General features: G+C 42.7%; 2 protein-coding genes across 4 annotated transcripts in view; one reads left to right on the forward strand and one right to left on the reverse strand.

Moving 5' to 3' along the window:
* The window catches only part of LOC106575714 (PTB domain-containing engulfment adapter protein 1), a 33509-nt gene extending 9359 nt beyond the window's left edge, over nt 1-24150 (forward strand). Inside the window, exons 2-13 of one of the 3 annotated variants that reach the window (XM_014152367.3) lie at nt 6126-6220; nt 11155-11238; nt 17992-18056; nt 18159-18230; nt 18836-18934; nt 19148-19285; nt 19628-19744; nt 19909-19995; nt 20140-20376; nt 20617-20782; nt 20993-21084; nt 23370-24150. In XM_014152367.3, coding sequence (XP_014007842.1) covers nt 11211-11238; nt 17992-18056; nt 18159-18230; nt 18836-18934; nt 19148-19285; nt 19628-19744; nt 19909-19995; nt 20140-20376; nt 20617-20782; nt 20993-21084; nt 23370-23441 — 1173 coding nt within the window. In that variant the 5' untranslated portion in view covers nt 6126-6220; nt 11155-11210 and the 3' untranslated portion in view covers nt 23442-24150. The remainder of the gene's footprint in view (nt 1-6125; nt 6221-11154; nt 11239-17991; nt 18057-18158; nt 18231-18835; nt 18935-19147; nt 19286-19627; nt 19745-19908; nt 19996-20139; nt 20377-20616; nt 20783-20992; nt 21085-23369) is intronic. The other 2 variants (XM_014152370.3, XM_014152366.3) reach the window with 2 other exon arrangements.
* LOC145861146 (uncharacterized) lies at nt 1601-23942 on the reverse strand. Its single transcript, XM_082963024.1, has 2 exons — nt 23856-23942; nt 1601-4845 (listed from the first exon to the last, which is right to left on the reverse strand). Exon 2 carries the CDS (start codon nt 3435-3437, stop codon nt 1752-1754), a length of 1686 nt encoding a protein of 561 aa, XP_082819150.1. The 5' UTR covers nt 3438-4845; nt 23856-23942; the 3' UTR covers nt 1601-1751.
* Nucleotides 24151-25302: the final 1152 nt, after the last annotated feature.

The raw sequence follows: 25302 nt of genomic DNA on the forward strand, positions 1-25302 counted from the left end.
TTTGGAGTTGCCTTTATGCTATCGAGCAAAATAATAGGCCTACGCTTGATTTAGGCTACATTATAGCATGCTAAATGTTTCTGATCAGTGATCGACGAACACTTGATTTAGGCTACATTTATAGCATGCTAAATGTTTCTGATCAGTGATTTAGGCTACATTATAGCATGCTAAATGTTTCTGATCAGTGATTTAGGCTACATTATAGCATGCTAAATGTTTCTGATCAGTGATTTAGGCTACATTATAGCATGCTAAATGTTTCTGATCAGTGATAGCTATACCACCTCCACTTATTTGCCCAGCCAGAGAATTAACCACATGTACAGACAGAGATTGCATGAAACAAAATCACAATCGATTGGCAGAAAAACGTGTAGGCTAAGGAACACATAGTTAGTCATCACTTGTAGGCTATTTTCTGGTGTTTTTCATTAAACGAACATGACATCCACTGTCCCACTACTAACTATACCATCGAATCTATATTCAGATGGGTTGATGGAAATGGTGTGTGTTTTCAGTGCATGTAGACTACAGTATGTCCAACAGAGAACACAGAACACTGCTCAAACAGAGCCCTTCTCGTTGGCTGTTGTCCGTCAGTCTGTCAATGTATTCCAGCGCGGAATCCGCAGGGTTCTAAGGCATTGTTGGATTTGGAATGTGTGACTGTTCAGGCCAGTGGAAGCCTTGTGTATGGAATCTGCTGTGTGATTGTCGCGGTAACGGGCTTAGTTGAGCTTGGTGTTTGTGCAGGAGCTAGATAGCAGGGGCTGGAATAGGACTATGGTTGGAGCCTTGGCATCCATTAGGAGCTCAATGTTACAGTCCTCCTTCCAACTCAATGGGTTTCTGTCGTGTTCCTACTGCAGTTATACACTACAGTATAACTGAAACATGAGTCCTTCTGGCATACGTACCGGCCAATAAGGGATTCTCTCTCGCTCCTGCTTTTGAATTGTTTGTATTTTCCTGTCCACTCTGACGAGTGGTGAGGTTTATGCGTGATCGATATTCGGCTGGAGCGGGAAGGAACTGCATTACCGAGATATGATGGCATAATAAAGCTGTCATCTCTGTGGTAAATGTGTTATGGAAATGCATTGTGGCTGGAGAAGACAAAGGAAGCAACCAACGCTGTGTTATGTAGGCACAGAGATAAATGACCTGGTGAAGCTACAGTTTCTTACAGTTAGCTTCTAAGGAAAATATAAATCTATTGTGTGGAGAAAGACAGAGCTAAATATAGCCCTAGTTTCCCCCTCACAGTGCTACCTTACTGTAGAGTCCTTTTTATTGTTCATCTAGACAAGACAGGTATGATACGTCTGGCATATTGACTGGTCTCCTCAATCCTTATATCCGAATGTAATATTATTGAGGAAATATTAGTTTGCATAATAAATATGTAATAGAATCCCCTAAATAGTCTACATACAATACAACAATACAAGTACTTTATATTCCAGTATAACTGGCCAAACACCATCCGTCAAGATAATTGACCTACATTTGTAAAGAAAGGCGAGAAACATTATTTTCATTGTTTGGTGTGTCGCCCCCCCCCCCCCCCCCCCCCCCCCCCCCCCCACCGACTGTGCTTAGAGAGGGTTTTATATTACTGTGTTATTAACAGTGCTTAACAGTGGAAATATAGGTCAATCTCTACAAAACCAGACACTCTTTCCAACGCTCTAGACATTATCATAAATCCTGTTTTGAATAGCTTACTTGTCATTGGTCAATGTTTAAGGTGGCTTATGAATCATCATTGTAAGAGAAAGGGATAATTGAGGAAAGTTGAAGTTAGGGTTATCGCTAGGGTGAGGGTTGAGCTGGGGTGTGGATATGACATTAGGTTTAGGGTTGAGCTGGGGTGTGGACATGAAGCTAGGTTTAGGGTTGAGCTGGGGTGTGGATATGACATTAGGTTTAGGGTTGAGCTGGGGTGTGGACATGAAGCTAGGTTTAGGGTTGAGCTGGGGTGTGAACATGAAGCTAGGTTTAGGGTTGAGCTGGGGTGTGGACATGAAGCTAGGTTTAGGGTTGAGCTGGGGTGTGAACATGAAGCTAGGTTTAGGGTTGAGCTGGGGTGTGGACATGAAGCTAGGTTTAGGGTTGAGCTGGGGTGTGGACATGAAGCTAGGTTTAGGGTTGAGCTGGGGTGTGGACATGAAGCTAGGTTTAGGGTTGAGCTGGGGTGTGGACATGAAGCTAGGTTTAGGGTTGAGCTGGGGTGTGGACATGAAGCTAGGTTTAGGGTTGTGCTGGAGTGTGGACATGAAGCTAGGTTTAGGGTTGAGCTGGGGTGTGGACATGAAGCTAGGTTTAGGGTTGAGCTGGGGTGTGGACATGAAGCTAGGTTTAGGGTTGAGCTGGAGTGTGAACATGAAGCTAGGTTTAGGGTTGAGCTGGGGTGTGGACATGAAGCTAGGTTTAGGGTTGAGCTGGGGTGTGGATATGACATTAGGTTTAGGGTTGAGCTGGGGTGTGGACATGAAGCTAGGTTTAGGGTTGAGCTGGGGTGTGAACATGAAGCTAGGTTTAGGGTTGAGCTGGGGTGTGGACATGAAGCTAGGTTTAGGGTTGAGCTGGGGTGTGAACATGAAGCTAGGTTTAGGGTTGAGCTGGAGTGTGAACATGAAGCTAGGTTTAGGGTTGAGCTGGGGTGTGGACATGAAGCTAGGTTTAGGGTTGAGCTGGGGTGTGGACATGAAGCTAGGTTTAGGGTTGAGCTGGAGTGTGGACATGAAGCTAGGTTTAGGGTTGAGCTGGGGTGTGAACATGAAGCTAGGTTTAGGGTTGAGCTGGGGTGTGGACATGAAGCTAGGTTTAGGGTTGAGCTGGGGTGTGGACATGAAGCTAGGTTTAGGGTTGAGCTGGGGTGTGGATATGACATTAGGTTTAGGGTTGAGCTGGGGTGTGGACATGAAGCTAGGTTTAGGGTTGAGCTGGGGTGTGAACATGAAGCTAGGTTTAGGGTTGAGCTGGGGTGTGGACATGAAGCTAGGTTTAGGGTTGAGCTGGGGTGTGGACATGAAGCTAGGTTTAGGGTTGAGCTGGAGTGTGAACATGAAGCTAGGGTTAGGGTTGAGCTGGGGTGTGGACATGAAGCTAGGTTTAGGGTTGAGCTGGGGTGTGGACATGAAGCTAGGTTTAGGGTTGAGCTGGGGTGTGGACATGAAGCTAGGTTTAGGGTTGAGCTGGGGTGTGGACATGAAGCTAGGTTTAGGGTTGAGCTGGGGTGTGGACATGAAGCTAGGTTTAGGGTTGAGCTGGGGTGTGGACATGAAGCTAGGTTTAGGGTTGAGCTGGGGTGTGGACATGAAGCTAGGTTTAGGGTTGAGCTGGGGTGTGGATATGACATTAGGTTTAGGGTTGAGCTGGGGCGTGGACATGAAGCTAGGTTTAGGGTTGAGCTGGGGCGTGGACATGAAGTTAAGACAGTACCTCTGTACCAGGGGGTAAACCCATATTCCTTACCCACTCTGTAAAATAAACAACTATTCTCTTTTCCTGTCAGTCTGTAAATACTCTGCCTGCAGGTTCTAATGTTAGGTATTTTAAAGTGGTATTTGTTCCCTTAAAGTATCTCCTTCAACTTATCTTGACTGTCTTCAGGTGACATGGGTAATAGATCAGGTATGTCTAGGATGGCTCGGGCAAAAAACAATTTTTCATACAGAAGTGTACCTAAAAGATTTTCTCTGACTTGCACCATCCAATTACATTTATTAAAAGGGAACTTTCTGTCCAGAACCATTAATCTGTTAAGAAGTAGACAGTTTTGTCATTTTAAATGAGAGACTTGTGTGTTAGGAGAAGGTGCAAAGAGAGGGTCTGGCTGGGTGTGTTTCCAGGGGTCCCCAGAGGGGGTTGACCGTCTACAAGGAGAGGGCCTGGCTGGGTAGGTTACATGGTACTGGCCACAGGAAGGGCTTTGGGTGCTTGGCACAGACTTATCTACCCCAGACAGAGCACTGCAGATCAGAGTCTTAACAGCGATAGGGGATGTCTCAATTGGAAAAATTGTCCTCTGTGCTGAGCTGTTGTTTTCAGAGATGCAGCACAGGGAAACCAATAAAGCTATTCATGGGGCCTGGAGTGTTCTGGTCCATGTTGGAGTGTGAGGGTAGAGTGGATGAACCAACAGGCTCCAATACGACAGCTTCTACCACCAGGCCATCAGACTGCTGAACAGAACCCTAGCTGTCTGCCTGCACAGACCTGCACCTTAGACCATTTCCACTCTCACTACACATCCAACCCATACACACACTTAAACACACACTTAAACACACAAACACCCACACTTAAAAGTGATTCATACTTTTAAACAACATCAACAGAGACATGTTGCTTAACCAGGACAACCCGTTTCTGGATCAGATTCCTCCCATGTAGAATGTGCTCCAGGACAACAGGTTTCTGGATCAGATTCCTCCCATGTAGAATGTGCTCCAGGACAACAGGTTTCTGGATCAGATTCCTCCCATGTAGAATGTGCTCCAGGACAACCGGTTTCTGGATCAGATTCCTCCCATGTAGAATGTGCTCCAGGACAACAGGTTTCTGGATCAGATTCCTCCCATGTAGAATGTGCTCCAGGACAACAGGTTTCTGGATCAGATTCCTCCCATGTAGAATGTGCTCCAGGACAACAGGTTTCTGGATCAGATTCCTCCCATGTAGAATGTGCTCCAGGACAACAGGTTTCTGGATCAGATTCCTCCCATGTAGAATGTGCTCCAGGACAACAGGTTTCTGGATCAGATTCCTCCCATGTAGAATGTGCTCCAGGACAACAGGTTTCTGGATCAGATTCCTCCCATGTAGAATGTGCTGCAGAATACACATAAAGAAGAAACGAAGATGGAGCCAGTCATTTCTCTCTCCACAGTGCAACCCTGTTAACTTGCATTGCTGCCTGATTGATCGAATGGACACACAAATCATTTCTCACTGCCTTAAAAACCATACGCTCCATTAAGAGTATTAAAATGTATACAGCTATGAGAAATGTGTCTAATGTATCTTCCATCACACACAAGCTAAATGATGGGTATGTCAGGAGAAGGGGATAGTGAACCTTAGCCTACGCCCTGTTTTCGTCTTTTAAGCTTGTCATGCAAATAACTGTCAAGTCTCCTGTCAGAAGCTGATATGAATACCAGCCCTGTTTTCACATTACTGAGACTTCTCCTGTGGGACATTGTGAACATATCATTTATACTGTATGGATAAGCACAGTTAAATGTTTCTGAGAGTTTTGTCTCTGAAATGGGCAACGTGCCATATTATAGATCCTGTGGGGGGGGGGGGGGGGTCATATGTTACCTATAGCCGCTTTCCCTCAACCTCGTCCTCTCTCCCCATCTCTCCACCCTCTCTCTCTCTCCCCTGACCCTCTCTCTCCCCTGACCCTCTCTCTCTCTCTCTCCCCTGACCCTCTCTCTCTCTCTCTCCCCTGACCCTCTCTCTCTCTCTCTCCCCTGACCCTCTCTCTCTCTCCCCTCTCCCCCCCTCGCTTGCTTGCTCACTCTCCCCTCTCATATTTCCCTCATTTTCTCCCTCCATCTTCAAGTTCTGTCCTATTTGGTTCTGTATGTTCATTGGTTGATATCTATAAGGGGGAAGAGTTAAGCCATTTACTGTTGTATTGTGGGCTGTCAGGTTGCTGTGGTGATGCACATTATATTCTAATGGAAGGACAATGTTCCAGGAGCCAAATCTCAGCTGGGATTTCATGGGTGTTATTTGCCCTGGGAGAGAAATAGAGAATACTATTACTCCATCAGTATTGGTTATAGAAACAATGTGACAATGGCTGTCAGGGGGCTTTATACTCTCTACTCCATAGTATACTATAATATACTACTGTATATACCAATATTGCATAACCTATTATGCTTCATGTTTGATTCCGTGGAGCAATATAGATGCAAATGATTAGATCCTAGCTTGTCCAATATAAAAATGTGTTCTTCCAATTTGTAGTCATAATCTTCCAATATTTTATACTATAAAGATATGTCATATTATAATAATGTATGGTTACCATGAGAAGATCCTTTGTAATCATGATGGGGATGATAATCAATACTTCCTGTTTTTCTCAACAGGAAAGAGGGAACTGATGAGTCAGAGGGGAGGTTAGATGAGTGACAGACACTACTAGTGGGTTCCAGTTCCAGACACACAAATCCAAATCAAGAAGGTACATTTATCTTCCTCTCATCACAACATGTTCCCTGAACATTTCATAAAGGTACAGGACCACTCCTGTTCTTCTACATGAAAATGAAAATATATTGCTTGTGTAAAGGACAGGTAACACAATATTGTTGTTCCAAATGGAGCTCTCTTGAGTGTTGAGTGTGTCAGTTAGTGAGCATTCTTTAGTCCTGTCATGTTCCCTGATTGGTCACATAGCGCAGTATGTGCTACAGATGTAGGATCGTAATTTGATCACCCTTTTCAAGGAGAACTTTGCTCCAATGCATGACATTTTAAACTAGCAGTGTATTTGAGGTTTAAAAAGCTTCTGAAGTTTATAATTTCCACTTTTACATTTCAGACTTTAAATTTATCAACCCCTACAAAAATGTCCATGAATCCACATAATAATTCATATTTCTTCTTGCTGCAGGATTTTTTTTCCTGCTTTAGCAAACAGGCTCAAATTTAAGATCCGACATACAGGTCTTTATTTCATTGCAATTCGGTTCAGTATGTGTTACATTAATACCAAGGTCAAGGAGCTGAGTATGTCTTATAGTTATGGTATAGCTGGGATATGTTCTCCCTTGGTTAGAAAAATAAGTACTCATTCTTAACAGTGCCATCTTTGGCTTTGACAAATGTTTCTCAGAGTACTGAACTTGCAAAGTTCTCTTTTTTTTCTCTCTTTCTCTCCTTCTCTTTCTTTCTCTCTTTTTCTTATCCACTGGAAGTAAAAAGCAGGACCACAGTTTTAAACTTAGTTTAGTCTGTCCTTGCCCTCGAGGGCTTGTATTTTCTCAGCCTCTGAGAGAACCACTTCCCCTAGGAAATCAGTGCTTGACAGTAAAATATGGTCACATTATGAATGTCTCGGTCTGGCATTCCGTGGGTAAAAGTCCTTATCATGCAAAAACAGCCATGAAGATTAGAGTGAAATTATTAAAAAGGGTTTAAGCCTTAACGGTTCACCGGGAATCACTCAGTGAGATTTATAGACCTGCCTCATTATACTAGAGTGCTTTGTCTTGTCGTCTCACACACACACACACTTCTCTACAAAGCAACGAAACGACTAGCTCAAGAACTTTGAGAGCGGCAGACATCAGTCATGGCCTCAAATCAACTTCACATTACTCAACTTCGCATAGCATAAAGGCACAGGCCACCCCTAAACAACAGAACTACACTTCCCCCTCCAACCCATGACAACCATTGCCACATAACCTATCAGAAAGGAGAAGAGAAAAGAAAACAGGCCATAGTGTTTGAAACACCCTCCTCGCCTCCTCGCACCCGGCACTTGAAACTGCCAATCGGATTTGGAATTTCCGCATGACTAAAGTAAGGTTGTGTCCCATAGGGCTCTGGTCAATAGTAGTGCACTATATAAGGAATAGGATGCCGTTTGAGACGCAGCCCAAGTAATTAGTGTGAATGCTATTCTAATCTGGCAAATAAATGAGCACAGTAAAATAGGTTAGTTAAAAAGGGTCAGTCTGCAGTTTCCAGCCCTATCCCTCAGCCTTTTTACCGAAACAGTGGTGGGGTAACTGCTTTGTTATTGTTTCAATTGCGGATTGCCCCTTTAAGGGGGATCTGAGTACCCCCTCTCTGGGAGTAGCTATGAATCTAATAGCCTTCATTAGTTGGAATGGGTCCCTGATGGACATACTGTTGTCTTCCTAGGTCACACATTAGTTTCCAGGAAGTGTCTGGATCATCATTTGAGTAGACAGTAGAGGCTAAATCCTAACTTGCACTTAAGCTGAATTTTCACTTAGTCATGCATTGATGTCAATGGGAGACTGAATATACATTTGACCCCAGTGGAATTTAGGATACTTGCCTATGTGAGAACATTTTCTTGATGACTAACAAATAGGTGAAAAGTATTTGAGAGAACCAACCGATGTCTTTGAGTTCTCTTCAATTATGTCAATTGATTCTGTCAATGGGTTTTCTAACTATGCATGTCATAGCACGTTTTACACTTCCTGGGTTTGTAGGATTGTCTTTTGACATTTCTTGCAGTCATCGGTGCCGTGTAAGGCCAATTCTTTTTAACTGTAATGGTTGCTATGTGACAGCCATAAGCAGTGATGGCCTCAATCACACTGGCCCTGTTTTATTCTGAGTGAGGACAGACTAAACTCAGCTCCCACCAAAACACGTTCCCCCTAATGTAAATTCCCTGTGCAGCATGGAGATTTGATCCATGGATCCCTATAATGGAAGACACTTTTTTAATAAGATTGGTTCCTGAAGGAAGAAGTCATTTTTTCTCGTAACTTTAAAATGGCTTCCTGTCTGTAGTATTTTCAATTTAGTTTTATCTGGTGTTACCATGCATCCATGGAAATCTAATTACACTTCCATTATAGTCCATGTGCCACATTAAAGTATTATTTATTGATAAAACCAGCATGTAAATTGAAAGTCGTTCACTCTAAGGCTTTGAGAGGATGGATAATATTACTTTGAGACACTTATCAATGGAAGTGCATGATGGAAGTCCATTTTAATGGATCCTTTATGGGTTTATATGGTGTTGGATTGTCAGTGTATGACTGACATGTTATTGAATTGATGACAATGATTTCTGAGGTTGTCTCTTCGTATGTGTGTAATGATGATGATGATGATTCATTCATTCATTTCTTCGCGTGGCCCTTAACTGAATTGCTTACAGTGTACAATGCACTCAATCTGCAATAAGATTATTTTTGAAACTTCTGTACATGTTTTTCATGACAAGAATATCGACAATATGACATGTCTTGGCTATAGCCAGTGTATTCATTTTTTTTACATGAGGTGTAGTCTCACCAAGAACAATGAACTGTGACGATGTCACCCATTGAATGAAATTACAATAACTGACCCTTGACCCTATGACAAGGTATGTTCTTTAGTCATCACTATTCTTTTTCAAAATCAATATTTTGTCTCCTTTGTGTCCGTTGTTAGACCATGCATTGATTCTAGCCTGTGGAGCTTAAGTCCATGTTGGGATTTTGAGTCCGACTGTGTTGCCCTTAATTCTTCATCTCAGACCCTGTTAGATTATGTCCCAACAAGACCAAAACAAAGCTGCTTATACAAAGCTAATATAACACATATATTAGACGTAGTTAAACCTGTCTATCTGTGCCATGACATTTTTTAAAAATGTAATTTAAATAAAAGCATGAGGTCATTTCAGAGGTTGGCGACAGTTTTAGTTTCAGGGAGGAAAGACTTTTCTCTGTCTAAGAAGATGGAGGAGAAACCATATGAACTAAAGTCTCCACTGCATACAGATGTAGGATGTTAATTTGATCACCCTGTTGCAGGACAACTTTCCTGCATTGTAGGATATTTTCAATTTGTAGTGTATTCGAGGTAAAAAAAAGTCTTCTGGAGTTTGTCATTTCCACTTGGACATTTCAGACATGATTTTTCCCTTACATTTTGTGTATCAACCCCTAGAAAATTGTGCATTAATTATAATTCACATTTCATGTTGCTGCGGCATTATTTTCCAGCTGTAGCAAATTGGCTCAAATAAAGATCCTACATTTGTACCTGCATCCACAGCTCTCAAAGTCTCCGTCCTAAGATCTTAGTAAAAAGGTGAGGAACGTGGCAGTACGTTGAGAACTCAAGCTTCTTGCAGCATGTCAGCCTTCTAGCCGTTTAGCTCCATCAGGCTAAGAAGCTGTAGCTGGTGAGGAATATAGGAAGACATTCCAGTTACACAAGATTTTATGGCTGATATAGGGATTTTCCACTTACAAGTTATACTGAACATGATAGTGGCCTTGGTTATACCGATGGTAACGTCCATGGTGTGAGACCGTTCAGCTGAGTCACCACAAAGCCTCACTAGTTTACATCTCATGCACTTGTCATATAGGGAAGTGAAATCATGAAAAATTATAGAAACCTCTGACCTAATCGTTTGAACTGAAATGAACTGGTCTGGCGATATGGAATATGATACATTCACAAGCAGACTGTTCACTAGTGTTACTCAAGGCAACATGTTTATTTTTGCAATTGTGTTAACAAAGGGATATTGTTGTTTATCTGTGGGATGACCGTTTAAGGCATGACTGTTTAAGTCGAACGCTGGCTAAAGCTTAGCATGGCTTGAATGTTTGGATCAGGGATAATCGTATAGAGGAATGCATTCTAAAGGCTGAACATTGTTTTTGGTAGAAGCAGAAATGTATTGAAAAATGTATTGCATGTATTATTCTCTCTGTGTGTGTGGGTGGTTTGCCACTAGGTGCATCCATGTGAATGACGTTCACAATAGTCCTGTCCTCTGTCTCCAACCCATATTTCCTTTACCTCCCAACACCAGACCAAACCTCAATCTAGCTCCTGTTTCCTTTACCTCCCAACACCAGACCAAACCTCAATCTAGCTCCTGTTTCCTTTACCTCCCAACACCATACCAAACCTCAATCTAGCTCCTGTTTCCTTTACCTCCCAACACCATACCAAACCTCAATCTAACTCCTGTTTCCTTTACCTCCCAACACCATACCAAACCTCAATCTAACTCCGGTCTCCTTTACCCAACACCATACCAAACCTCAATCTAACTCATATCTCCTTTACCCAACACCATACCAAACGTCAATCTAGCTCCGGTCTCCAGTCATTTAGCTTCACATTGATCTCTCACTGCACCAGTTAGCCAAGACAAGCCAATACAGATAGATCTCTCTCTCACTGAGTGTGTCTCAAATAGCTCCCTATTCCCGATGTGGTGTACTGCTTTTGACCACGTGCCATAAGGCTCTGGTCAACAGTAGTGTACTGAATAGAGTGCCATTTGGGGTGCTGATCTCTCTCTTTTCCCAGCCATCCCCTAACCCACAGCCCCTCAGTCAGTCGTTCAATGTCCTTGACCTTGACTTTGTTGTTTTGTCCCTCCAGGCTCCTGATCCACTGCAGAGCCCTGGTCTCAGTACCACCAGAGAAGCCATCGCAGTATGAACCGAGCTTTCAACAGGAGAAAAGGTAACAGCTCACTGTATTCATTGAGTGCATTTGAAATTACACCATGTTTCTTATACACAAACAGCACAGTCTTTTGAAAGCATGTTGACCTCAAGTACTTACCCACTGGGCAAGACCTGGTTGAATCAACATTGTTTCCACGTCATTTTTAATCAAATTTAATGTAATGACTTTGAATGAAAGTGGAAAACTAGATTGATAAAAATAAATCACATTTTTTAACCTTAAATCCACTCACATGTTTTTGGTTTGATTTCACGTTAGTTGACAACTGAACCAAATGTAAATCAAACTTTGCCATTGAAATGAGGTCTGTGTCCAGTGGGTAGAGACATTTCATGTTGTAGTTCTGTATGGAATGTATGTGTTACTTACAGAACATAATGTAAAGGCCATTTGTACCTACTCAGGTCAATTTAATTCCTGATGAACAAATGTCTCAATTCTCTCATCTTCATTAGTGTCTCTTTCTGTCTCTCTAGTCGTGTCTACGCTTTACACTTACATGCGACTTCTATCTAGACGCACAAAAGTGGCTTTGTCGTCAGATTGTGTTCAGAGCTGTCTGACCACTTCAGGAGGTGGTCAGGGCTGCATTGTGTGCAGATTTCTCCTCAGTCTGGACGCAATCAGGCTACCGAAACGCATAGTGTGGGCGACGTCATCAGCACTCCTCCCACAAGTCTCCAGAAAACTTGTGTTTTGGGACTGAGAGGCACCATTTCATTATACCGTTGGAGGAAATATGTTCCTAGCATGTAGGGAACCTGTTTGCAGGCCTCTAATGGTATCCATCTAGCTAATATTTAGAAAAATATTTGGCTAGAGTTATGCTAACTCGTTTGCAGTCCCTTTAGCGTTTCTTGTTAGCTTGCTGGCTAGCTACAGTAGTTAGCTACTGCCATCAGCTGTTGTGGTGTTATCATATTTAGCCTATTCCACCGTTTGTAGGATGCATACTTGATATTGAATATAGTGCGGGAACGGACACAATGTGGACACATTTTAAATGTAGACAGACGCATGACGTGTTTGGAATTCCAGAATCAGAACTCCATTTTCAGAATACAAAATCTGAATGAACTGTCAAGTCTAGACACAATCTCTCTCGCTTGAGCTCTGCGCTCTCTATGCTGCAAAAACTCTAAACATGGCTGGTTACATCTGTCAGTGGGCTGATACAGGTGTCTCTGACCTGATGTTTTACTAGACTAGTGACTTTGCTCCTTTCCTAATATGCATGCATATACACCGCCTCTGGCCTCCGACGCTCCACAATCTTTACCTCGCCACCAACGTCTGCCCAGAGTTTCTCACTTAGTAGTCGCAGCACTAGCTGGGTTTGGTGGTCTGAATATTTCATTAGGATGCTGTGAGGCACATTCTATTCTGTTGCGTCAACCCCACTCTACAAATGTCCACTCACTTTCCTGCTACTACTTTTAAACGTGTGTGTGTGTGTGTGTGTGCTGGATCTTAAAGCAGCCTCTACCCGTCCATCCACCTAGTACTCACCCCTGTTGTGTTGACAGTATTTCCAGGATTAGTTAGCAGACACATTGTTACTCTTCCACAGGCCCATTTCATGTACACACTTTTATTTTATTGTTCATTTTATCATTTGTGATGTCTCCTATCTCAGAGATAGGTTTACATGGAGACCATCTGATGCAGAGAGGGTCTCCAAATGGGCCCTGGTCAAGGATAGTGCACTGTATAGGGCATACGGGCACATTTGAGACACTGTCTTTACAGCCTTTCCTGTTGGTCGTAAACTGTAGAGACACATAGGCACTGAATGTGATTAATCAAGGTGAATGAAAAACGTATAGTATTTTCAGAGAACTATTCATTAGGAGTGGCTGTTCAATCCATACCTTGCAGTTAGTGTATATTATCACCGTCAAAGTGCGAAAGAGTTGGAATAAAATGAGTCTGTGTGCTTTCCTACCAGAAAAAAACAATGCATTTTCTTTATATCTGAACCACAAACACCACTCTCTTGCATCCCTGTTATATTCATTTAGATTCATATTCCAGATCAACTTACAGTACAGTCAGTGTAGTACAATCACATTCCGTGCCAATGTGTCTACAGTAGGAAAAACGAGCACATTTCCACCTGACTGAATGTGTTTCTCTTACACTAATACTACCTGATGTGTTGATTTACATTGAGTACAAAATATTAAGAACACCTTCCTAATATTGAGTTATCACTATATGGAGCTAACACCAATACTACCTGACCTCCTATATGGAGCTAACACCAATACTACCTGACCTCCTATATGGAGCTAACACCAATACTACCTGACCTCCTATATGGAGCTAACACCAATACTACCTGACCTCCTATATGGAGGTTACACCAATACTACCTGACCTCCTATATGGAGGTTACACCAATACTACCTGACCTCCTATATGGAGCTAACACCAATACTACCTGACCTCCTATATGGAGCTAACACCAGTACTACCTGACCTCCTATATGGAGCTAACACCAATACTACCTGACCTCCTATATGGAGGTTACACCAATACTACCTGACCTCCTATATGGAGCTAACACCAGTACTACCTGACCTCCTATATGGAGGTTACACCAATACTACCTGACCTCCTATATGGAGCTAACACCAGTACTACCTGACCTCCTATATGGAGCTAACACCAATACTACCTGACCTCCTATATGGAGGTTACACCAATACTACCTGACCTCCTATATGGAGGTTACACCAGTACTACCTGACCTCCTATATGGAGGTTACACCAATACTACCTGACCTCCTATATGGAGCTAACACCAATACTACCTGACCTCCTATATGGAGGTTACACCAATACTACCTGACCTCCTATATGGAGGTTACACCAATACTACCTGACCTCCTATATGGAGCTAACACCAATACTACCTGACCTCCTATATGGAGGTTACACCAATACTACCTGACCTCCTATATGGAGCTAACACCAATACTACCTGACCTCCTATATGGAGCTAACACCAATACTACCTGACCTCCTATATGGAGGTTACACCAATACTACCTGACCTCCTATATGGAGGTTACACCAGTACTACCTGACCTCCTATATGGAGGTTACACCAGTACTACCTGACCTCCTATATGGAGGTTACACCAGTACTACCTGACCTCCTATATGGAGGTTACACCAATACTACCTGACCTCCTATATGGAGGTTACACCAGTACTACCTGACCTCCTATATGGAGGTTACACCAATACTACCTGACCTCCTATATGGAGGTTACACCAATACTACCTGACCTCCTATATGGAGGTTACACCAATACTACCTGACCTCCTATATGGAGTTTACACCAATACTACCTGACCTCCTATATGGAGGTTACACCAATACTACCTGACCTCCTATATGGAGCTAACACCAATACTACCTGACCTCCTATATGGAGCTAACACCAATACTACCTGACCTCCTATATGGAGCTAACACCAATACTACCTGACCTCCTATATGGAGGTTACACCAGTACTACCTGACCTCCTATATGGAGGTTACACCAGTACTACCTGACCTCCTATATGGAGGTTACACCAATACTACCTGACCTCCTATATGGAGGTTACACCAATACTACCTGACCTCCTATATGGAGCTAACACCAATACTACCTGACCTCCTATATGGAGGTTACACCAGTACTACCTGACCTCCTATATGGAGGTTACACCAGTACTACCTGACCTCCTATATGGAGGTTACACCAGTACTACCTGACCTCCTATATGGAGGTTACACCAATACTACCTGACCTCCTATATGGAGGTTACACCAGTACTACCTGACCTCCTATATGGAGCTAACACCAATACTACCTGACCTCCTATATGGAGGTTACACCAGTACTACCTGACCTCCTATATGGAGGTTACACCAGTACTACCTGACCTCCTATATGGAGGTTACACCAGTACTACCTGACCTCCTATATGGAGGTTACACCAATACTACCTGACCTCCTATATGGAGGTTACACCAATACTACCTGACCTCCTATATGGAGGTTACACCAATACTACCTGACCTCCTATATGGAGGTTACACCAGTACTACCTGACCTCCTATATGGAGGTTACACCAATACTACCTGACCTCCTATATGGAGGTTACACCAATACTACCTGACCTCCTATATCAAATTTCAAATCAATCAAATTTATTTTTATATAGCCCTTCGTACATCAGCTGATATCTCAAAGTGCTGTACAGAAACCCAGCCTAAAACCCCAAACAGCAAGCAAAGCATGTGAAAGAAGCACGGTGGCTAGGAAAAACTCCCTAGGAAAAACTCCCTAGAAAGGCCAAAAACCTAGGAAGAAACCTAGAGAGGAGGTTACACCAATACTACCTGACCTCCTATATGGAGGTTACACCAATACTACCTGACCTCCTATATGGAGGTTACACCAATACTACCTGACCTCCTATATGGAGGTTACACCAATACTACCTGACCTCCTATATGGAGGTTACACCAATACTACCTGACCTCCTATATGGAGGTTACACCAGTACTACCTGACCTCCTATATGGAGGTTACACCAATACTACCTGACCTCCTATATGGAGGTTACACCAATACTACCTGACCTCCTATATGGAGGTTACACCAATACTACCTGACCTCCTATATGGAGGTTACACCAATACTACCTGACCTCCTATATGGAGGTTACACCAATACTACCTGACCTCCTATATGGAGGTTACACCAGTACTACCTGACCTCCTATATGGAGGTTACACCAGTACTACCTGACCTCCTATATGGAGGTTACACCAATACTACCTGACCTCCTATATGGAGGTTACACCAATACTACCTGACCTCCTATATGGAGGTTACACCAATACTACCTGACCTCCTATATGGAGGTTACACCAATACTACCTGACCTCCTATATGGAGGTTACACCAATACTACCTGACCTCCTATATGGAGGTTACACCAATACTACCTGACCTCCTATATGGAGGTTACACCAATACTACCTGACCTCCTATATGGAGGTTACACCAATACTACCTGACCTCCTATATGGAGGTTACACCAGTACTACCTGACCTCCTATATGGAGGTTACACCAATACTACCTGACCTCCTATATGGAGGTTACACCAATACTACCTGACCTCCTATATGGAGGTTACACCAATACTACCTGACCTCCTATATGGAGGTTACACCAATACTACCTGACCTCCTATATGGAGGTTACACCAAAACTACCTGACCTCCTATATGGAGGTTACACCAGTACTACCTGACCTCCTATATGGAGGTTACACCAGTACTACCTGACCTCCTATATGGAGGTTACACCAGTACTACCTGACCTCCTATATGGAGGTTACACCAATACTACCTGACCTCCTATATGGAGGTTACACCAATACTACCTGACCTCCTATATGGAGGTTACACCAATACTACCTGACCTCCTATATGGAGGTTACACCAATACTACCTGACCTCCTATATGGAGGTTACACCAAAACTACCTGACCTCCTATATGGAGGTTACACCAGTACTACCTGACCTCCTATATGGAGGTTACACCAGTACTACCTGACCTCCTATATGGAGGTTACACCAGTACTACCTGACCTCCTATATGGAGGTTACACCAATACTACCTGACCTCCTATATGGAGGTTACACCAATACTACCTGACCTCCTATATGGAGGTTACACCAGTACTACCTGACCTCCTATATGGAGGTTACACCAGTACTACCTGACCTCCTATATGGAGGTTACACCAGTACTACCTGTACTCCTATATGGAGGTTACACCAGTACTACCTGACCTCCTATATGGAGGTTACACCAATACTACCTGACCTCCTATATGGAGGTTACACCAATACTACCTGACCTCCTATATGGAGGTTACACCAATACTACCTGACCTCCTATATGGAGGTTACACCAATACTACCTGATGTATCCCTCTTCATGGAGGTAAAATGTGTTTTCTCTCTCTTTGTGACCTTTCGGTAATCCCCATGGTTCTGTATGGAATGTGGAAGGAAGGCTTGAGCACATGGGGAGCAGTAGCCTTTGATTTTGGAACTCAACTCAGTGGGGCCACTGGTCTAATGCCAATGCTAAAAATTGCTGTGGTTATGCTCACCTGTTATGTGAAGGTTAACAGACACAGGCCTAATCGTTGATGGCATGTAGATACTTCCTGATACAAGACACTAGTTCCTCTTGTTGCATTAATGAAGATCAACAGAATCACAGCAAATGCATCATTGGTTTAATTATCAATGTTACCTTTTTTTATAGAATTTGTTTGTTGTATCATCACTTTGTTTATCTAATTCTGTAGCTTAGCTTATAGATGCTTATATACACTTTCTGGGGAAGAAGAACCCGGTTCAGACCAGTTCTAATCCTGTATCTGTTTAAGGCTTGGATGGCAAAGAATTGTATACGTTTTACATTTACGTCATTTAGCAGACGCTCTTATCCAGAGCGACTTACAAATTGGTGCATTCACCTTATGATATCCAGTGGAACAACCACTTTACAATGGTGCATCTAAATATTTTAGGGGGGGGGGGGGGGGGTTAGAAGGATTACTTTGTCCTTCTAAAACTTAAATATGTAACTTTTTTTTTCTGTGTCAAATTTCAATACATGTATGTACAGTTTTAACATGAATTTGTTTGTTTCAGATAAATCTGGAGGGATGACACCCCCCGAGGCTTTGGCCAAGAATCACATGGCTTACAATGTCAAGGTAGGATCTTCTAATTACACTTCCGCCTGCGTTGAGCTCACAGAGAGGTGAATAGCACCATCTACTGGACAGAAAATGATGTTCCGTTTTATCCTGTTGCAGTTCCTTGGCGTAACAGAGGTTGACCAACCAAAAGGCACAGATGTCATAAGGATTGCAGTGAGAAAGCTGAAGGTATGCTCTTAAGAATTTCCCCCAGTACTCAAACAATTCTGATTTTATAGGACCTTAGATTTGTCGATGTCATAACGTACCATCCGAGCCACTGCCTGTTCACCCCGCTATCATCCAGAAGGCGAGGTCAGTACAGGTGCATCAAAGCTGGGACCGAGAGATTTAAAAAAACAGCTTCTACTGTATCTCAAGGCCATCAGACTGTTAAATAGCCATCACTAACAGAGGCTGCTGCCTAAATACAGACTTGAAATCATTGGCCATTTAATAAATGGACACTAGTCACTTTAATAATGTCACTTTAATTTAATAATGTTTACTTATCTTGCATTACTCATCCTATATGTATGTACTGCATTCTATACTATTCTACTGCATCTTAGCCGATGCCGCTCTGACATTGCTCGTCCATATATTTACATATTCTTGATTCCATTCCTTTACTTAGATTTGTGTGTATTGGGTATACGTTGTGAAATTGTTAGATATTACTGCACTGTCGGAACTAGAAGCACAAGCGTTTCGCTACAACTGCAATAACATCTTCTAAACACGTGTATGTGACCAATAAGATTAGATTTTGATTTGACGTTTCAATCCTGCAGTTCCAAAGGCATATCAAGAAATCAGAGGGACACAAAACACCGAAGGTGGAGCTGCAGGTATCCATCTACGGAGTGAAATTATTAGACCCCAAGACCAGAGTAAGTCCACTGTGAGGTCCTCATAATAGGCCAGATTATTAGACCCCAAGACCAGAGTAAGTCCACTGTGAGGTCCTCATAATAGGCCAGATTCATTGGGTCTTTTGTGAAGAATAAACTCACCAAGCAGTCAGCCCTTACTAAAGTGGTCTCTGTCTTAATATTTTTTATGAGTAGAATTAGATGCAGCTCATTTATCTTCATTCATTATAGGATGTACAGCACAACTGTCAGCTTCATAGGATATCCTTCTGCGCGGACGACAAAACGGACAAGAGGATATTCACCTTCATCTGCACAGAGCCAGAGACCAAAAAACACATCTGTTATGTGTTCGACAGTGAAAAATGTGTAAGAAAAAAAGTATAATTTAGTGTTTGTGTATTTCATGTGTCTTTTATATGGATTCTTTAGAGGTTATAATAACCTTCTATGAATCTTAGATGTCAATTTATCAAACGTTAGTCCGTAGTATGAGGTCACGGTGTTTTGGTAGCATTACTGAATTCATCCTAACTAGTCGTTTCAGGTTTAAAGACGTGTTAGAGGTTTTATTTTTAAGCTAGTAGTTCTGAAAATAGCGGTCAAGAGCAGAAAAGGTCCCCGAAAATCGCATACTACGTCATATGTGCAACACGTCAAAGGGTACTTCCACTAGATGTTTGAGGATACCCATGATGCACTGGATTGCAGGCAGAGGAGATCACCGTCAGCATTGGTCGAGCATTTGACCTGGCGTACAGGAAGTTTCTGGAGTCTGGCGGGAAAGACGTGGAGATGAGGAAACAGATCGGCAGTCTGCAGAAAAGAGTAAGTCTGCGTTCCTTCTACAGTGGACTAATGTTGATCAGAACTCTCTGGTGCACTAATTAATCATGGGGAATGTAGTGCCACATCCTAACATAACTAGAGCATGAAAAAGGCCTAACAAAATGGGACCTCTTAGATTATGATCTTGTGTTTGTTGACTTTAGGTTCTGGAACTGGAAACTGAAAATTCCAAGTTGAAAGAACAACTGCAAGATCTAGAGGATCACATGGCAGATTGTCAAGGCTCACCGGTAAATTAGCTACTAATCTAACAGTTTCTGTCTCACACTAATCCCTAGAAATGTCTGCCGTAACAATACCTTATCTTACTTCCTGACATCGGTGATAACAAATCACTACCCGTTTTCTTCTTTCTCTGGCTGATTTCTCCTCAGCTTCTACACTTCAACTCTTCTAACGAGGCCCACATGCTGCCGAGTCCCTCGTCTAAGTTCTGGGGTGACAGTGTCAGCCTGAACGCCCTTTCCTTTCTAGAGATGTCCTCTGTGGCTCTAACCCCAGCCAGCTCTCCAGACTCCAGTATCTCCACTGGTCTACTAACCCCTCCACCCAGTAAACCTACCCAGCCCAGGCTACCGCAGCATTATGGATGTTGCTTACCTCGACCGCGAGTAAATAGCTACCTCTCTCTCTCGCTTTTCCTTACTACACTGCTAGGAGAAATTGTGCTATAGAGAAACAAAAGGGTTCTATGGTTCACTTCATATACAAAGGTTATATAGAATCACAGAAGAGTCCTTATTTTAGACAGTGTATTATGTAGGTGTGTGTGTGGTTTTATGACTGTAGCCTTAGTACGACATCCAGCTCCCATTCAACAGCTTTGTATTTGCTTGTTTTCCCCCCCTCAGGCATGGAGCACCATATCCAGGCGTCCGCCGACGGACGTTTTCGACATGGTTCCATTCTCCTCAGGGTCTCCTATGGCAAGGAAACCTGCCATCAATGGGTCCTCTCCTCCTCCTCCCTCCTTTTCCCCTCCTCCACCTCCTCCACATGTTTTCCTGAAAGAGAGAGGTGACTACTCTGCCGCACTATGCTCCTTTTTACATTATGTCGTAATGAAATTGGTTGATAAACTGTTGTATTGGTATTTATGCAATTGCATACAAGTTGTTCAATTAACAATTGCACACATACAGTATGCTGATTCAACTCCTGTCTTCCCCCCTCTCTGCTGTGTATTTTCCCTCGCTCCCTCATCCTTCCATCTCTCCCCTCCAACAGGAACAGATATTTTGGGGGTGGAGCCTTTTGACCCGTTCCTCTGCAACACATCCTTTCCTCCTGACGTCCAATCTAAACTGGATGAAATGCAGGTGTGTACATTCAACTGTAGGAACAGCAGTGTTTCTAGAGCGAGTCTTTGTAATGCTCATATTTACCTTAAGGGGCATATTACCTATAATGTCAAAGTACACAGGCATTATGTGCTCAGTCATTGGTGTAAGTAATAGCATTGCCTCTAAACAAATATAGCAACGCTCTACCATTATGCTGATTAGATGTTTATCAAAGGTAAAATACTGTATGCTTTGGCTGCGTTCCAATCGACATGGATTCTGCCTTTAGAATGGGACACAGCCTTTCTAGAGTTTATACTGGACCCGTCTTATAAGAGTTGAATGTTCATCTTGTCATTATTGTAATGCCGCATATTGTTTACATGGTCTGAGTAAATATTTTACATATATTAAGTATAAACTCAGCAAAAAAAGAAACGTCCCATTTTCAAGACCTTGTCTTTCAAAGATAATTAGTAAAAATCCAAATAACTTCACAGATCTTCATTGTAAACGGTTTAAACACTGTTTCCCATGCTTGTTCAATGAACCATAAACAATTAATGAACATGCACCTGTGGAACGGTCGTTAAGACACTAACTGCTTACAGGCGGCAGGCAATTAAGGTCAGTTATGAAAACTTAGGACACTAAAGAGGCCTTTCTACTGACTCTGAAAACACCAAAATAAAGATGCCCAGGGTCCCTGCTCATCTGCGTGAACGTGCCTTAGGCATGCTTGCAAGGAGGCATGAGGAGTGCAGATGTGGCCAGGGCAATAAATTGCTATGTCATTACTATGAGACGCACAAGAGAGAGCTACAGGGAGACAAGATGGACAGCTGATCGTCCTCGCAGTGGCAGACCACGTGTAACAACACCTGCATAGGATCGGTACATCTGAACATCACACCTGCGGGACAGGTACAGGATGGCAACAACAACTGCCCGAGTTACACCAGGAACGCACAATCCCTCCATCTGTGCTCAGACTGTCCGCAATGGGCTGAGAGAGGCTGGACTGAGGGCTTGTAGGCCTGTTGTAAGGCAGGTCCTCACCAGACATCGCCGGCAACATCATCGCCTATGGGCACAAACCCACCGTCACTGGACCAGACAGGACAGGCAAAAAGTGCTCCTCATTGATGAGTCGTGGTTTTGTCTCACCAGGGGTGATGGTCGGATTTGCGTTATCGTCGAAGGAATTAACATTACTCCGAGGCCTGTACTCTGGAGCGGGATCGATTTGGAGGTGGAGGGTCCGTCGTGGTCTGGGGGCAGTGTGTCACAGCATTATCGGAGTCAGCTTGTTGTCATTGCAGGCAGGCAATCTCAACGCTGTGCGTTACAGGGAAGACATCCTCCTCCCTCATGTGGTACCCTTCCTGCAGGCTCATCCTGACATGACCCTCCAGCAAGAGCCCGGATCTCAATCCTATTGAGCACGTCTGGGACCTGTTGGATTGGAGGGTGAGGGCGATTTTTTTATTTTTTTTTTATTTTATTTTTTTCCCTCCCCCTCCCCCCAGAAATGTCCGGTAACTTGCAGGTGCCTTGGTGGAAGAGTCAGGTAACATCTCACAGCAAGAACGGGCAAATCTGGTGCAGTCCATGAGATGTACTGCAGTACTTAATGCAGCTGGTGGCCACACCAGATACTGACTTTCGATTTTGACCTCCCCAGGGACACATTATTCCATTTGTTAGTAACATGTCTGGAACTTGTTCAGTTTGTCTGTTGTTGAATCTTACGTTCATACAAATATTTGCACATGTTAAGTTTGCTGAAAATAAACACAGTTGACAGTGAGGACGTTTAGTTTTTTGCTGAGTTCATAATCTAACAAGATTATGACCTACAGTTCGTCTAACTATATATATAATCTAACTGTAGATTGTAACCTACAGTATATAATCTTATTCTCTCTCTTCACTGTGCAGCGTCAGCGACGGTTAGTTTACTCTCACCTATGTGTATGCTTCACAATGTCCATCACATCTTTTTTCCCCCATGAAACATGCATTCACATTTTCACTGAGGTCTGCCTCTATTTGAATGTTTGCATCACTCATAAATCAATTATGTACATAGAGGCCAACTGTCATAAAGTACATTATGATTGTAGCATACCATGTTTGCTCCCAGCCTGCTAGTCCTAGTCCTGCTAATTTCCTATCAATTAGCCATCATGTGTCTAGGATACTGCCCCGTAATTACAGCATTACTCATTGTTATATAGGACACACTGCTCTAGACTTCTGTAGTCTCTGGTTGGATCACTGACGTCTCTCTCTCTCTCTCTCTCTCTCGCTCTCTCAAGGAGGGGTTCAATATGGGACTAACCTTGGAGGGCACCATCTTCTCTCTGGACCCAGTGGACAGTCACTGTTGACCCCAACGCAACCCTAACATGGACAGTTGATGACCCCAATGCTTTCCTTTTGTAGACATAATTTAATTGGTAAAGAAGTATTTGTATAAAATCAACATTTCTGGGACCATATGTTGGGACTATTTGCATTGTTTTAAATGGTGACCAATGTCATGATAAATGCACTGCAGTAGATTACTATTTTTCTACCCCATAAAAAAAATGTATGTGTAATTTTTTTGTTTGTGGGGGGGTGCATTGATTTTGTCATTTGGATTATTGTACAGTCATTATAGGTGATTAGTGGTTGGCAAGATTGGAAGACAATTAGCTCATTGACTTCCTCTCATTTTATAGACGCATGCCCTTCCTTGCACTTTAACAAATATTTTTCTGTATAATTTTGCACCAGGAAGCTCTTTTTAAATGACTTACCTTTCCTTTCATTGTTGTTCATCAATAAATGTTGTGTTGGTTAGAGAGGTAAAGATATTTGTTTGGCGCCAGCCAGGTATTAACCCTGCCGAAAGGAAAAGCACAGGGGTAACCCAACCAATAATACCTCATACAATAATAATGGCAGAGCAATTTAAAAGGCAATGTCATATAAACAATTGACAAGAAAGAACCCAGTCATGACCCTTAGAGAATTTGCAATATTTGGTATTACCTGGGAGTAATGAGTGTGTTCAAAGACAAAACAAATAAAGCCTTAAAATGTCCAAAAATCTTCTTGGCCAAATGTCAAATCAATACTGTTCAAACAAACTCACACAACCTCACCTCCCTTTAACCCACCTGCTGTGTTTCTGGTTGAATTGGACTGATTTACAAGTTCTCTCTCTGAAAAATGTAGTTAATTTAATGTCATAAGGTTCCATGACTTTGTCCACACAAAATACATTTGATTTTCATTACATGTTGGGTATTTAACTGTGTACACCTGTGGTATTCCCGGTCATTACAAATGAATGGGTGAGACTACAATTAGTTTATAAAATTGAGTTCAGGCACATGCCCATTCATAAAATTGACACACTTTTCCCAGACCCCCACATGCATGTGTGTTTGAGCAGACACACACCTCACTCCCATTCTTGGCTTCCATGGCAACCCCCACAGGAACCTTTCCCCCACTGGAACCACACCTGTTGGCACTCACTCGCGACATTGTTTCAATAATATATGGAACTTTTCTCGCAGCTCTGGTATATAAAGCTTTGAGGTCATGCTCACAATTCATTCTGTGGCAGCATAATGACCAAACGATATACTGTAAGTGAGGCTCTTGATCATGACACTGGTGAGGAGAGAGTCCTTGTAAAACGTTGACAAAGTAGCCTGTGATAAATAGCACAATATGTTTCACCTGAGTATATGTTAGTCAAAATAATCCATACATTATGCTTTTTTTACGAGCTCAGGTCAGTGAGGCCTACAGGACATAAATAGCAAATAGAAGTTCAAAACGTGTACTGTTCACAAGAACTTAAGTTGATAAAAAGATGAACACAACATTAACTAAAATGTCTGTCATACCTTGCATTATTAGTTCACCAAAGGCACTGAACATAAAAGGGAGCGCAGCACAAAGCGAGCAATTATTTCAGTGTAAAGCACTGAAGGAGATAGAGAAATGGTCTTAGTTGTTGTTTGTTTGACAAAAGCTTGCAACAATGTTGCTAGTAATCCATGAGATCAGAGGGAAGCAGAGTTCCAACTCGTCAGGAGTAGCGCGGTAACAAAGGCGATCAAACTCAGAACTTTTAAGCACGCTGAAACGACACAAGACTTATGCAGAGTTGCATACGCTGTCAAAACTGCAGCGCCAACCGAGAGATTCTACACAAATCCGGAAGAGCCATCTTTATTTCCCCGTCCC

The sequence above is a fragment of the Salmo salar genome, chromosome 16 (assembly GCF_965601325.2).
Source record: "Salmo salar chromosome 16, fSalSal1, whole genome shotgun sequence".
NCBI classification, from domain to species: domain Eukaryota; kingdom Metazoa; phylum Chordata; class Actinopteri; order Salmoniformes; family Salmonidae; genus Salmo; species Salmo salar.